General features: G+C 35.6%; 1 protein-coding gene across 3 annotated transcripts in view; it reads right to left on the bottom strand.

The window, feature by feature from the left end:
• arhgef9a (Cdc42 guanine nucleotide exchange factor (GEF) 9a) overlaps positions 1-15,767 on the bottom strand; it is a 38,003-nt gene that overhangs the window by 15,466 nt on the left and 6,770 nt on the right. The window contains exons 2-3 of one of the 3 annotated variants that reach the window (XM_051109248.1): positions 9,977-10,156; positions 9,600-9,683 (exon numbers count right to left, since the gene is read on the bottom strand). In XM_051109248.1, the coding sequence (XP_050965205.1) occupies positions 9,600-9,683; positions 9,977-10,156 (264 nt within the window). Of the gene's footprint in view, positions 1-9,599; positions 9,684-9,796; positions 9,848-9,976; positions 10,157-15,767 lie in introns of those variants that run through there. The other 2 variants (XM_051109250.1, XM_051109249.1) reach the window with 2 other exon arrangements.

Below are 15,767 nucleotides of genomic sequence, written 5' to 3'. Positions count from 1 at the left end.
TGTCTTGTCTCTGCGATTCACCTGCGCACTCTGTGTAAACCGGGTCAATACAGTTAGGGTATGTTAAAAAACTCCCATTTCATTTTCTCCTCCAACTTCAAAATCATCCTACATCACTGCAGAAGTACCAACCCAGTGTTTACAAAGTAAACATGCAAAGGAGGGTCAAACACCCTATACAAAAAAGGTAAAACAGCAATGTAGGATGATTTTGAAGTTGGAGGAGAAAATGAGGTGGGAGTTTTTCGTTATACCCTAACTGTATTGACCCGGATTACACAGACTACGCATGCGCATCGCAGAGCTAGACAGGATGTGAATTTGAGGTTAAAAGTATATTAATCATACATTTTTTTAGAAAATAACCGATTGTTTGCTAGATAAGACCCTTCTTCCTTGGCTGAGATCATTTAGACCCCTTCTGAAGCTGCATTAAAACTGCATTTTGGAAGTTCAAACTCATGGGCACCATAGAAGTCCACTATATGGAGAGAAATCCTGGATGCTTTCCTCAAGAAATATAATTTCTTTACGACCGAAGAAAGAAAGACACAAACATCTTGGATGACAAAGTGGTGAGTACACTGTAAAAAAAATCTGTAAAATTGATTAAAAAAACAGCAGCTGTGGTTGCCGGTATTTTACCGTAAAAAATACAGTAGCAGTGGTTTCAGGTAAATACCGTTATTTCATTAAAGGAGAAGTCCACTTCCAGAACAACAATTTACAAATAATTTACTCACCCCCTTGTCATCCAAGATGTTCATGTCTTTCTTTTTTCAGTTGTAAAGAAATTATGTTTATTGAGGAAAACATTTCAGCATTTTTCTCCATATAATGGACTGATACGGTGCCCCAATTTTTAACCCTTCTTCCTCGGCTGGGATCATTTACAACCGAATTTGGGATCGTTTGAAGCCACATTTAAACTGCATTTTGGATGCTAAAATCGGGGCACCATATCAGTCCATTATATGGAGAAAAATGCTGAAATGTTTTCCTCAAAAAACATAATTTCTTTACGACTGAAGAAAGAAAGACATGAACATCGTGGATGACAAGGGGGTGAGTAAATTATTTGTAAATTGCTGTTCTGGAAGTGGACTTCTCCTTTAACTGATATAATGTAATGTACTGAAGTACTGAAATCTGTTTTGTACCTTTGTAATACACCGATAACCGCCAAAAGCAGCTGATGATGAGAAAGTCACATGATGAACAAAAGCTCATCACAAACAGCTTTTAAATATTAACATATATAGAAGGTGCACAGTGTTACATCAAATTTAAAAAAAAAATGTAACACAGGGAATTCTGGGAATGTCAATATACAGTTATTTACTGTAAATTTTATGGACTTTTACCATTAAACATTTAACAGGTTTTTACTGTAGCATTTTTACAGTTCTTTATCATTAAATTCACTGTCATTTTTTACAGTGGTAAATTATCTACAAATTTTTGTTCTGGAAGTGAACTTCTCCTTTAAGACGTATTCTTCATGGAAACTGTTGGCTGGTCGCCACAGTGCAGGTGATTTCAGGTTTTGTTATCCTTGTAGGGACACTGGGATAGCACAACGATAGCAAAATCTGACCCACACATACGCACACACAAACACTGCTGACCTGATCTCGTGTCACAAACACTGGAAAAATACAAAAAAGACCAAATTAAAAATAGATTTTCATAAATACACAAGCCTGTCACAGATTCTGTTCACCCTGAAACCATGTCCTGCATAACTCCCTCGCCCTCTGTTTCTCTCTCTCTCTTTCTGTCTCACATGCTCTGTTTCTACACCGAGTCATGGAATACGATGCCTAATCTCTTGGAAGGATGTTTCTCGGATTAAGATCTCATTAAAATCTCAAATTATACTTGTATACCTAAAAATCTCTGCCTCAGCGCAACTTTCCAGTGCATTAGCCTTGCTAGCTGTCCGTCCTCATCCTCATCAAGCGAAAGGCTTAGTTTAGTGATCCTACTGCCCGGCTACACAACGCGTGTGTTGCTACGGTTGTCTGTTTCAAGAAACGGAGGAATCAGAAGAACACTGATGACGCAGATGATGCACACGCACACCTGCACGCACACACACACACATACAAACTTCAATCTTCTCTTTCCTTCCTCTCAGTGTCCAATCTATTTTAGCCTCCCTCTCTTTCTCTCTCACCCTCTCCTCCCAGAGCAATCTAGGGTTTTTTTTTTTTGGTCTGTTCTTCTCTCCTGTCCTCTAATGAAAAGTGACGTCTCATTTTATGCTTCATGACTCAACCTCACTGAACAGTGAAGAGAAACACAAGACACAGCAGAACAGAGGATACAGTGTAAAGGTGTCAGCATCTTACACCAAAGACCAAAAACTAACCCTTGTAAGTGACGATAATGCAATATTTATCAGTCTCTTTTTGTAGGGTACTTAGAATGATTACATTCACACTTAGATGTGCCATTAAAGGATCTGAACTACGTTTACAATTAAATGTTACCTAAATTTATTTGTTTGCAAACAGGGTTCATTCGTGAAGGACCACAAGCTCAAATTGGATTTTTTTGGTTTCAGTTTGCTGCACTGCTACTAAATTTACTGCATCGGTTTGCAAAGTAAATCACACTGTACAGTAACTTTACCCAAGTTCAGTCTGAATTGCTTGAGATATAAAGACAAACACAAAGCATGACCAGTGTAATCTGAGTCACAAATCACAAAATGCAAAAGGAATCAGTCAAAAATGATTTATGAAATTAAATTACTCCAACGAAATTAAAAAAGGGCTCTGCCACTGCAAAAGAATGTATCTAGAGGTAATTAATTTTTCATTATTTTTCAATTATAATTTAATAATTGAATTTTTTATTATTATTTTTCTTTTTAAAACTAATTCATTTTCAAATTTTCTATATATTAACATGAAGCTTTGATGATTTTTACAAGGGACTTCAGTAAATAAATGTGTAAAAATGCGTGACAAAATGCATATATTTCCATTTGAATAACAATAATGTAAAATATTTGAATGTTGTAATATTAAACTTTGCCACTGGAAAAAAAAATTATATATATATATATATATATATATATATATATTTTTTTTTTTTTTATTAGTTTTAATTATAATTATTTAAAATGAATATTGTTTTAGATTATTTTTTCTTTTTAAAATCATTATTTTCAAATATTCTATATATTCCATATATTATATATATATGTTATATTATATATAACATCAAGCTTTGTTGATCCAGAATGTCACATGTGACTTCAGTAAATAAATGTGTAAAAATGTGTGACAAAATGTGTAAAAAAATCATTATTTTTATGTTATGTTATGTTATGTTGTTAATGTTGTTTTAGATTCTTTTTTCTTTTTAAAATTAATTCATTTTCAAATACTCTTTATATTAATGTTTGAATGTTGTCATGTTTTGTTTTGTTTTTTGCCACTGGAAAAAAAATAATTATTTTTAAATTACAATTTTACATTTTTAATTATTTGTAATTATAATTATTTAAAATGAATGTTGTTTTAGATTCTTTTTTCTTCTTAAAATTAATTCATTTTCAAATACTCTATATATTAACATCAAGTTTTGGTGATCCAGAACTTCACAGGGAACTTCAGTAAATAAATGTGTAAAAATGTGTGACAAAATGCATGCATTGCCACTGGATAATGAAAAAAAAACATTATTATTGTTAAATATAAATTACTATAAAAATAAATATATATATATATATATAAATATATAAATATAAATATAAATATATATATATATATACATATATATATATATATATATAATTTTTAATTAGTTTTAATTAGTTTTAATTTTAGCAAGTTCATATTCTAACATTAAGCTCCACATGGGACTGAACATACATTGCCAATTTCAATAGTAATAATGTGGAATATTTGAATGTTGTTGTGTTAAACTCCAAATTACAAGTTAAAGTGTGTAGCTTTTGTGTTACTAGCTGTGCCAAACATGATTGGAAATATAATAATTAAAAAAACAAGTAGTCCTGCCAACAATTGACATTATTGACTGAGCAAGAAGCTCATATGTCAGACTGTTCAAAAAAAGAAAAATTATAGTAAGTGCCACATAACTGCAAACAGTCATTATTATAGGAACTGCATTTTGTGCTGCTAATGGTGCAGAAATTACACACTGCAACTGGGATAAAAGACAGCATTTTATAATAATAAAAAGCACAGATCACATTTAAGCTGTGTTTGTTTTTCTATATGTAACATTTCATTATTAAAAACGCTATTAGCTCCAGCGTACGCTGCTGATTCTCGTATGCGGGCACAGTTTGTGTTGTGCGTGTGGACTGTGAGTAAACAGTGAGCAATGATTTCTGATGACACGAGAGCTCCAGGTCTCAGCAGGAGAGAGACACCAAACCTGCAGGCCAGCGCCACCAACTGGTGTGACATAATGCTTTCAGACTCTACGGCTTCCATCTCTCTCACACTCATTCTCTTCCTGTCTGTTTCTCCTTGTCCTTTCTCAGTGTTGCATAAGAGATGCCCAAAGGGTCAGAATAAAGACCGTGCTGTACAGATTGATATAGTGTGTGTGTCTGTGTGTCTGTCTGTGTTTGTATTAAAAATGTATCTGTCTGTGTGGACACAGGTGATATTCTCTGTACAACGGAGAGATTTTCTCACACCTGTCATGCCCGAGAGAGTGGCTTACACAACCTGCCATCTGCGTGAGTGTGTGTTAGGGGAGGAAGGGGGGGATAGATGACTGTTAGAAAAGAGAGGGAAGAGACAGATAGGAAGAAAGCAAAAAGGGGAACTGAGAAATGCACTTAGGAAGCTGGACGTATGTAGCCAAAGTTAAGACCAAGTTACATAAAAGTCCCATTAAAGAGCGCTCCACCTTTACCAACACACTCCTCTTTCATAAGCACATCTCTATCCTACACCTCCTTTTATCCTTTCACCCATGATCCCCACTAAAAGGGTTTATGTTCATATTTCAGTGCTAAGCTTGGGATTTCTTAAAGAAAGCAAAGCAATGGATCTCACAAGGTTTGTTTGAGCTTCTGGCCACAACTGCTGTGGACTTACAATCCAGATGCATAATTAAAGGGTTAGTTCACTCACCCTCGTGTCGTTCCAAACACTGTTCATCTTCAGAACACAAATTAAGAAATTTTTGATGAAAAAAACTTTCTGACCCTGCATAGACAGCAACGCAACTGACATGTTCAAGGCCCAGAAAGGTAGTAAGGACATCGTTAAAATAGTTTATGTGACATCAGTGGTTCAAATTTAATGTTATGAAGCTACGAGAATTATTTCTGTACCCAAAGAGGAAAAAAACTTTATTCAACAATTTCTTCTCTTCCCTGTCAGATTTTGGTGCGCGTTCATGGGGGTACCACAACACATGCATGTTCATTCCTCTACTTGCAAACAAGGCACAGCGCATCCAGGTTCTACGCCAGAACGCCAGCTCCTGCGTCATATGCATTTTCGTAGCTTCATAAATTTATTGTTGAACCTCTGATGTCACATGGACCGTTTTAACGATGACCTTACTACCTTTTCTTGGCCTTGACTGCAGCAATTCCGTTACTGACTAGGCAGGGTCATAAAGCTTTTATATTTCATAAAAATTCAAATATCTTAATTAAAATAAAAAATATCTAAAAATATCTTAATTTGTGTTCTGAAGATGAACGAAGGTCTTGCGGGTTTGGAACGACATAAGGGTGAATAATGACAGAATTTTCATTTTTGGGTGATTTATCTCTATAACAACATGATAGCATTATTTTACACTCTATTGCATGCATTAAAAACTGATTTGCACAAAATGGCACTAAAATTCCTGTTTTTAAAATCAAAAGCACATTTTAATGGACAATATTTTGGGTGTCTTATTTAGGTATGTTGTATGGAGGCAACACTGTGATGCAATGGAAAGAAATTCGATGATGTCAAAATATTCAAAAAATAAAACATTCTAAAATTTAAAACAATTTACTTCTAAGCTCATAAGGATTCTAAAAAATGTATTTAAATGGCATTATATAAAAATTTATAAATATTAAATCTAAATAAATAACTATGAATAAGTATAATATAAATGTAAATATATTTAGCGTAAATATAATTATCCATATACACTACTGAATAAATGTTTGACGTCAGTAAAAATTCTCTTAAGAATTAAGTAAGAATTATCTTCTGCTCACCAAGCCTGTATTTATTTGATCTAAAGAAAACAGCAAAAACAGTAATATTGTGAAATATTTTTACTATTTGAAATAACTACTTTTTATTTGAATATATGAATAATTATATACATTTTCAGCATCATTACTCCAGCTGTCAGTGCCACTTGATCCTTCAGAAATCATTCTAATATGCTGATTTGCTGTTCAAGAAACATTTATTGTTATTATTATTATTATTATTATTATTAATTATTATCAATATTTAAAACAATTTTTCAGGACTCTTTGATGAATAGAAAGATCCAAAGATCAGCATTTATCAGAAAATATATATATATATTTATATAAATTAATCCTTTTATTTAGCAAGGATGCTTTAAACTGTTCAAAAGTGATAAGGACATTTATAATGTTACAAAAGATTCCTATTTCAGATTAATGTCGTTCTTCTGAACTTTCTATTAATCAAAGAAAGCTGAAAAAATTATACTCAGCTGTTTTCAACATAATAATAATAATAAATGTTTTCAGCAAATCAGAATATTAAAAATGATTTCTGAAGGATCATGTGACTGCAGTAATGATGCTAAAAAATCAGCTTCAGAATCGCAGAAATAAATTACATTTTAAAATATATTCAAATAGACAATGGTTATTTGAAATAGTAAAAATATTTCAAAATTGTACTGTTTTTGCTGTACTTTGGATCAAATAATGGCAGGCTTGGTAAGCAGAAGAGACTTATTTAAAAACATTAAAAAAACTTTCGACTGGTAGTGTACTTCAAAATGTAATTTATTCCTGTGATGGCAAAGCTGAAATTTCAGCATCATTACTCCAGTCTTCAGTGTCACATGATCTTTCAGAAATCATTCTAATATTCTGATTTGGTCCTCAAGAAACCTTACTTATTATTATCAATACTGAAAAGAGTTTTTCTGCTTTATGTTTTTGTGGAAACCATTACACTTCGATGAATAGAAAGTTCAAAACAACAGTATTTATTTGAACACAGTATATATTTGTTTGTCACATTATAAATGTCTTTACTGTCACATCTGGTTAATTTAATGCATCCTCCTTGCTGAATAAAAGTAATAATTCCAAAAAAAAATTACAAACTTCAAATTAATGGTATTGTATACATTCTATATAACATGTAATAATTTACAATATGAAATAATACTAAAAAAGATAACATTGAAATAAAACATAACATGATAACGCATATAAGTTATATAAGTCAAGTCACGTTTCATAAGTCAAGTAAGTTAATTAATAAAAATGCAATGGAAAAATCACATTTATTTCAATTTTACTGCCATCATGTGCTTGAAGTATGAAGAGAACAAGTTTGTTACCCAAAGGGAATGTTGTGTAATAGAGGGTTAATCTTTAGTTATATGCAGGGACATCACCCCCCCGGATAGCTAGCGGCGAATCTGCATCTATATGCATATTATCAAGCCTGACTGTGCTCGCACACCATTAATATTTCAGTTTTACTGTGCAACATGTTCATAACGCCTGCTTTAGTTTTATTCAGAACATTTCAATGCACTTAACTCATGATATTGGATCTGAGTTTTATATGATCAGTGACAAACTAGCACTGAAAATACAACAGACTTCTCTCTGTTTTACTAGAGTTTGGAGGGGTTCATGCATAAAACAAAACAAACAGTGAGCCCACTGTTGAGAGAGAGAAAAGGTAGAGTTGGAGGAATTTTTTGAAATGGGACCCCACTGAGACCGCTGACACAATTTGAAGACTTGTTTAGAGGTGGAGGAGAGATGCTGGAAGAATCGCTGAAGGGACTGATACAGTTGGTGTTGTGATTAAAGGAGAAGTTCGCTTCCAGAACAAAAATTTACAGATAATTTACTCACCCCCTTGTCATCCGAGATGTTCATGTCTTCCCTCTTCAGTTGTAAAAAAATAGTTTTTTGAAGAAAACATTTCAGGAATTATCTCCATATCGTGGACTTCAATGGTGCCCCCAAGTTTGAAGTAACAAAATGCAATTTAAATGCAGTTTCAAAGGGCTCTAAACGATCCTAGCCGAGCAAGAAGTGTCTAGTCTAGCGAAACGATCTGTCCTTTTCTTATTTTTGGGGGGCTTTTTATTGTGATAGGACAGTAGAGAGATGACAGGAAGGAGAGAGGGGAGTGGGATCAGCAAAGGACCTCGAGACGGGAATTGAACTTGGGTCACCGTGAGCGCAGTTGCACTATATGTCAACGCATTAAACCACAAGGCTATGATCGGTCATTTTCTAAACAAATTGACAATTTACATACTTTTTAACCTCAAACACACATCTTGTCTGTTGTCTGCGATGCGGAGGCGAACTCTGTGTAATCCGGGTCAATACAGTTAGGGTAGGTTAAAAAACTCCCATCTCATTTTCTCCTACAACTTCAAAATCGTCCTACATTGCCTTTCTTTGTAAAGGGCATTTGATCTTCTTTGCATGTTCACTGGGTCGGTACATCTGCAGCGATGTAGCATGATTTTAAAGTTGAAGAAGAAAATGAGATGGGAGTTTTTCAACATACCCTAACTGTACTGACCCGGATTACACAGAGTTTGCATGCAAATCGAAGAGAATAGACAAGCGTTTGAGGTTAAAAAAAATGTAAGTTGTCAATTTGTTTAGAAAAATATAGATTGTTTTGTTAGATAACACCCGTCGTCCTCGGCTGGGACAGATTAGAGCCCTTTGAAGCTGCATTTAAACTGCATTTTGGAAGTTCAAACTTGGGGGCACTATTGAAGTCCACTATATGGAGAGAATCCTGAAATGTTCTCCTCAAAAAACATAATTTCTTATCGACTGAAGAAAGAAAGGCATGACCACCTTGGACGACAAGGGGGTGAGTAAACTATCTGTAAATTTTTATTCTGGAATTGAACTTCTCCTTTAATCACAACACAACTGTATCAGTCCTTCAGCGAAAAGGGTTTGTTTAAAAATCTATTTTTGAGTTTTCTTTCTCTGTAGCTCTCTTTATATATATATGTGATTAAAAATAGATCTTTAACAGTTAGAGAGGCTCAAATTAAAACCAACATCTGTTCAAGTCACAGTAAAAAAGAAAAAAAAACAAGATGTCACCAAACACTGTCAGAAAAGAGGGAAATATTGATAGTAGTCATCGTGAAATGTCATAATTGAGTCAGCATTACATTAACAAAATCCTTTTCCCATTTCAGTATTTTCTGACAGACCCAGACTGTCACCGGCATGAAGATAAGTTGCCATGGAAGCGAAGCGCAACGACTGTGGCGGAAACGAAACGTTGGAACACAGCGACAGCATGTGAGCAGAAAGCGATGGGATGCATTCAACGGTCAAACGGTAAGCAGTGGTTTTGAAAAAAACGCACCTTAGCCGTGGCGTTTGTGAGGCGTGATGCAGCGACAGGGCTGATATAAAAAAGCTGTTTGGTTTGAGGGGGGTGGGACTCCACCTTAGAGAAACAACAACAGCAACACAAACAAGAGTTTGGCTTCAAGATGGAGGTTAAAGGGAAGAATGTGACCTCTTCTGACTGAGGTGTGACTGCATGTCTTTAATCTTTACCTCAAAATGTGTTATACTGGTTATTTCTCGACAGGCCTGTGTGTTGCATCTCTTTGAAACAGCTTTATCTGACTTCTATTCAGTTAGAAACGATATTGGATATGGATGTGTTAAACAGATGTGGTTCTGACAGGTGGCCATCAGATCGTAAAGTGTTAGGAAAGTCGGAGATGGGCTCACCCTGACGAAGCTGGCGGGAAACCAGCCCTCCTCCTCGTCAATTTGACCCCACCACCAGTCCTTATTCGAGGCGTCCAACACCTTGATGACATCGCCAGCCTTAAAGGCCAGCTCCCGGTCAGCCATGGTCACATGGTCCCATACTGCCTCGGCATTCACTACAGAGCCCCCGCTGACCAGCTACGGAAAGATAGATGGAGGAGATGCAGGATAAGCTACAGGAGGACAACAGTTACATAACATCAGAAACATTTTGGATTAGCATCAAACAGTCACATGCTGGCTTCCACTCCACACTCAGCTCTCTGGAAACAAAACTGACAGGGGTGTTGAGATATATAACGCTGCATCCCATTTGGGTTTGCCCTGTTTTTTTCAACTGCTTTGGCTCAGTTTTGAAACTAAATGTGGAGATGAGGTTGCTACGATAGACCCAATACCCCTATTTTCTGCTGAAAGTTGATGGCCTTATTAGTATCAACAGCAAAAATAAATGAATAAATAAATAAATGTAGAGTTCAGATGCAAAAGCCTCTAAATCCATATGACGTCTTTTTTTAAAAAATGCATTTTTATCAGGCTCCGATGTATAGGTTTCTACCTAAGTACCAGTAATTCTTATTGGGCTAAGGCTGGGATTTTAGTGAGTTTGAAGTAAAAGTATTTGATGGACGTATAATATGTGTCGAGAGCATTCACTCAGTATCATTATCTCATTTTTGACCGAGATGGCTTTTAGGGGGTTTTACACTCTTCAAATATTATGAAATATGTTTTATAGTTTTGGATATATTTTAAAATCCAATTTTAATGGCAAAGCTGAAATTTTGGCAGTCTTCAGTGTCACATGATCCTTCAGAAATTATTCTATTAGGCTGATCTTGTGATTATCAATGTTGAAAAACAGTTGTGCTGCTGTGCATTTTGCATATGTACTGCAAGGGTATGTAAACTTATGAGCACAACTGTAGTCATTTTTAAGCAATAGTTGAGTTTAATAAAACTACCCAGAAGGCTGGGTTAAACATTTAAGCCAACTACTGGGTCAAAACAACCCACTCGCTGGGTTTTTCCATATTTCACCCAGTGCTGGGTTTTATTTAACCCAGCATTGTTTTGAGTGTAATAATGACAGACAACTAGATACTGACTGTTAATTTAACGAAACATACAGAATGCGATTGTCACCAAAGTCTCTTTAAACTGGCTCCAAATCAGATCTGAAATGCACTGGATCTCACGTTTCTTTTGTGTTCATAAAGGAAGGAAGTGGCAACGCACAAGGTCACAGAGCTATAGAGAAGCTGTGCTCGAGTAACCATAGCTTCCATGCTCGAGTAAAGATGAAATGCAGTATAGTACTGCTTCCTGCTGACTTTCACATATACAAGCCCATGACAGCGACTTGAGATGATGGCTGGGTAATTCTCTACACAGAAACACTCATACATAATCAGCTCCAAGATTTCACCCCCACAACTCCAGGCTCTTTTCCTCTCTCTCAGTCTCAGAGGCAGCCAGGCTGTAAAAAATTCTCTTTTGCACATTTAAAGAGAAAAAAATGTTATGTTGTCAGCAGAAAGAGTAAAATCTGTTTGATTTGTATAAAGCAACTGCATTTGATACACATCATGGCAGTTGTTATCTCGGTGTCACAACATACTGTGGGTAAATGCGAGAGTTCTCCGCTGATCTGATATCTAAACTCCATTACTGTTGTTCAGGCGTAGAGGGCACTGAATTACCCAACATAAACACACACACACACGCATGTGGGTGATTATATACAGATACACACAGCCTTTAAGGGTTGAATTATCGTTCCACCATCAATATTCCTTTTATCCACTGCACAGAATCTTCTCCAGAGGCGATATGTATCTGTGTATGTGTAAATGCATTACTTGTGTCTCGTATGTGTTTCTAATTGGTTACGGTGACTCTATCTGCATTACATGCTTGGCAGCTTTGTGCACAGATCTGAAATTTTAACCATTACTGGGTTAAAGTCTTGCATTAGTGATCGGGATCTTTCAAAGACTATTTCATGAGTTCACCTGCCCATTCAGTCTTGATGGTTAATGGTAAATAAACTTGGCTTGCTGTCCTCAATGTAGGCTCAAACCCCATGTATAAATCACTCAATTATTCATTAAACCCATTTGTTCAAATGCTCTGATTCATGCTGGAAAGAAACAACAGTTTGTTTATGTAAGTGAATCATTGAATGATTCACTCAACCAATTCATTCAGCAATGAAACGCCATTATTGTGTTCTAACTGAGACTTTGCTGTTGTTAATTCTGTTGTTTGTTTGAAACTATTTCAATTAGCAAAGCAAAAACTGACTAAATTATTGGTGAAAGTGTGTCTAAAATGAACAGTACCAGTCGAATGTTTTTGAACAGTAAGAAAACTGTAATATTGTGAAATATTTTTATTATTTAAAATAAGTGCTTTCTATTTGAATACATTGTAAAATTGAATAAGCATTTTATTTAATTAATATATTTTGTAATTTATTTCTGTGATCAAAGCTAAATTTTCAGCATAATTACGCCAGTCTTCAGTGTCGGATGATCCTTCAGGGGTACTTTTATTTAGCTAGGATGCCTTAAATTGATCAAAAGAAATGATAAAGACATTTATAATGTTACAATTATGGTTTTGATTATCATGTCTATGGCATTGAAATCATACATTTTAAACCATATTAGTTTAAACTTTCTGATATATGGGTTTCTGAACGCACACATCCAAAGCAGCTGTTCCACGTCACGTGAGTACTAAACTGAGTTCTCCTTCATGTCTTATTGCACTTAAACTCTCAAATACACTCAAGTTTATGTTAAAAAACACACGAGTTACAAAAAGTCAGTTATGTCTCTGAAGGTAAACAACTGGGAAAGAAATCACATGTTTATAGTAGATCTGTGTGGCAGCAGTGTTATATACAGTAAATAAATCAATAAATCCACTGCTCTCGTCTCCTCTAAGGCTGGGACTCTAAATAGTGTTCAGTGCTCATCTGTGCAGCCAAAGACAGAACAGTTAGCATGCTTTGCTCGCACTTTTATCATGGCGTTATAACTGGTACACCGCTGTCGCTTGCAAAAACAAAATGATGACGCAGTGGGTGGAAATGTGCCGATTAAGGGGTGGTAATATTATAATAAGATCTACTTCTAACGTCACCGGAGGAGCGATATCTGAGTGGCTTGTGTTTTCACATGCTTGCATAGAAAGGCTTACCAAAACAAAGTTACTGGGTTGTTCTTTTTCACATTTTCTGGGTTGTTAGATGCACCAGAGATCCATTTATAGCACTTAAAGGGGTCATCGGATGCCCATTTTACACAAGTTGATATGATTCTTTAGGGTCTTAATTAAACGTCTATAATATACCTTGGTCAAAAATTCTCAATGGTTGTGTAAAACAACACCCTTTTTACCTTGTCAAAATGAGCTCTGCAAAAATTACCCCATTCTGAGGGATTGTTCCTTTAAATGCAAATGAGCTCTGCTCACCCCGCCCCTTTCTTCTCTCTGTGGAGTGACGAGCTGCTCGGAGAGATTGTGCTAACGAGCACATTATTAGGAAAGGTGATTGCAGAGGTTCATAAAAAAAACCCTTATACTCACTTCTCCTGTAACTGAAGCTGGATCACGAATGATTTGCGCGAACATAGACGCATTTATATAGATCAGGAGGCGCATTCCCTTCACAAACAAACGTAATCCACTGCATCTTCAGCGGCTCAGATGTCGGGAGTAAATGACGACCACTATGTTCATTATTACATCCAGCAACACAACACCTCAATTGCTCAATCGGAGATATTTTTGTCTAACTTAAATCCCTGCTCCGGCATCGAAATAATGGAGGACGGACTGTGACAGCTGGTCTGAGGTAAGACGCTCCTGTCAATCAACTATTGTGGGAGCGGCCTCTGTGGGTGTGACGCCACACCGACAGGCATCTGAGAATGGCTCGATCTGAAAAAGGGGATATTATCTTGCATCCGATGACCCCTTTAAACACGGAAAAAGTCACATGTTTATATGTCACCTTTAGTATATTTATTGTTGTTTGTTTTATGATTCAACTCATAAAACAACATAAAGGAATTGTAATATTCAGTTACACAATCCATGATAGTTAAGTTGATATAAAACTCTTAACTGAATTTTAAAATGTTTTAATAAATTACTATTTACCAACTGTCATACAGTAAAGTCATAACATATTTCCTCAATTCTCTCCAAATGTTTTTACTGGGATCTCACTCATCAGTTCTTGGCTCATTAGGAAAAAGATTAACGATTAAGTTCAACGTTTAACGAGTCAGTGAATCATTCATACTTCAGTTCAACCGATTCATCACTAAAATCAGGAAATGAATGAATGTGTTTGATTTATGAAGTTAAAACAAAATATTAAGATGTATAAGAAGTTAAGAAACGTCTCTGTGTGCAGTCTCAATAACGTTGCAACGTGCTTTTTTTTCTCTCTCTAAAGGGAACAGTAGGCAGTAGGATTATGCAAATCAGTCAGAAAAACTGCAGTGGAAAAGCTGTGTTCCTGTCCCAGCTAGCATCAGATCACACTAGAACAGAAAAAGAGAACAGCTGATGAGGATCATGTACAACCCTTAAACATCCCAATTCATCTGCAGCTTAATCTCATGTGAGATATTATTATGTGGCACTGCGTGTATCAGAGCTGTAGGCTATCAACCACACACTGAAATATTACACCGCACACACGATAACATGATGTAACAGCCCCTGAGATTATCAGATTGGATGGTGATGAATTTAGCGGGATGAAATTGTGTCTATAAGAGCCAGACCCAGGCAATCTGTTCATAAACACTGAGAATACAGCAGTACAGTAACACTAGCATTAGAGGGCCATGACTTTGTGTGTGTGTGTTATCTGTCGTCTCTTCATTCCTCCTGCCTTTATTCCTGCATGAATGAACTGTACTCAGGAACATTCTTCTTTCTCAATGTCTTGCTCAGTCGCTCTTTCTCTGTGTGAATGCCTTTGTGCACACATCTACAAAACTGCTATACTTCAGTCAACAGCCTCACACATATTAAATTGATTATGGATTACAGGTTAATTGAATGGGCATCGGTTAAACTTTTGACCCAAACCACTGAGCTTTCTCTTAAACTGACAGCTGACAAGAGCTGATCTTAAATTGCTGTTTTAGACCATTCTGTTTTCTCTAGCTTCTGGCTTTAGATAAATCTAACATGCCTCAGAGTTCAAAAGTGAACTAAAAATGCAATTACAATTACAATTTCTGATTTTGAATCATGATATAAGGTGGAATCAGAACTGCAACTCATTAAAATGAATGTAAAGGTACTCTATGTAACTTTTGGTTTGCGGTTAATAAACAAAACTGTATGCATCTTGCAGGACAATATTGTAGTTGGAGCTACTTCTTTCGTTTTTTTAGGGATATGATGAGTCACATAGATACTGAGTTACTCTGCAGTCGTTGCCGTCCCGACAGATCTAAAATAGTTTGAATATAAACACTTACTACAGGCGTACCGTAGTGATTAAGGATAAGACAAAAACACGGTTTGAAAAAATAGACTTATGTACTTGCTCATTATAAAGCTTGTACATTTTGAACAATAGAAATGTTACATATTGTATCTTTAATTTCACTGTATTTTTTGACTGAAATGACAATTTTGTCCAGACAAACTTTGAATGTAGCTTTGTTTAAAAAATTTTGAAAGAGTTTTTAGTCATATTGACAGAACG

Source organism: Labeo rohita, chromosome 5 (genome assembly GCF_022985175.1).
Source record: "Labeo rohita strain BAU-BD-2019 chromosome 5, IGBB_LRoh.1.0, whole genome shotgun sequence".
NCBI lineage: Eukaryota > Metazoa > Chordata > Actinopteri > Cypriniformes > Cyprinidae > Labeo > Labeo rohita.
The sequence above is the reverse complement of the archived record's forward strand: the minus strand, read 5'-3'. Positions and strand labels throughout refer to the sequence as shown.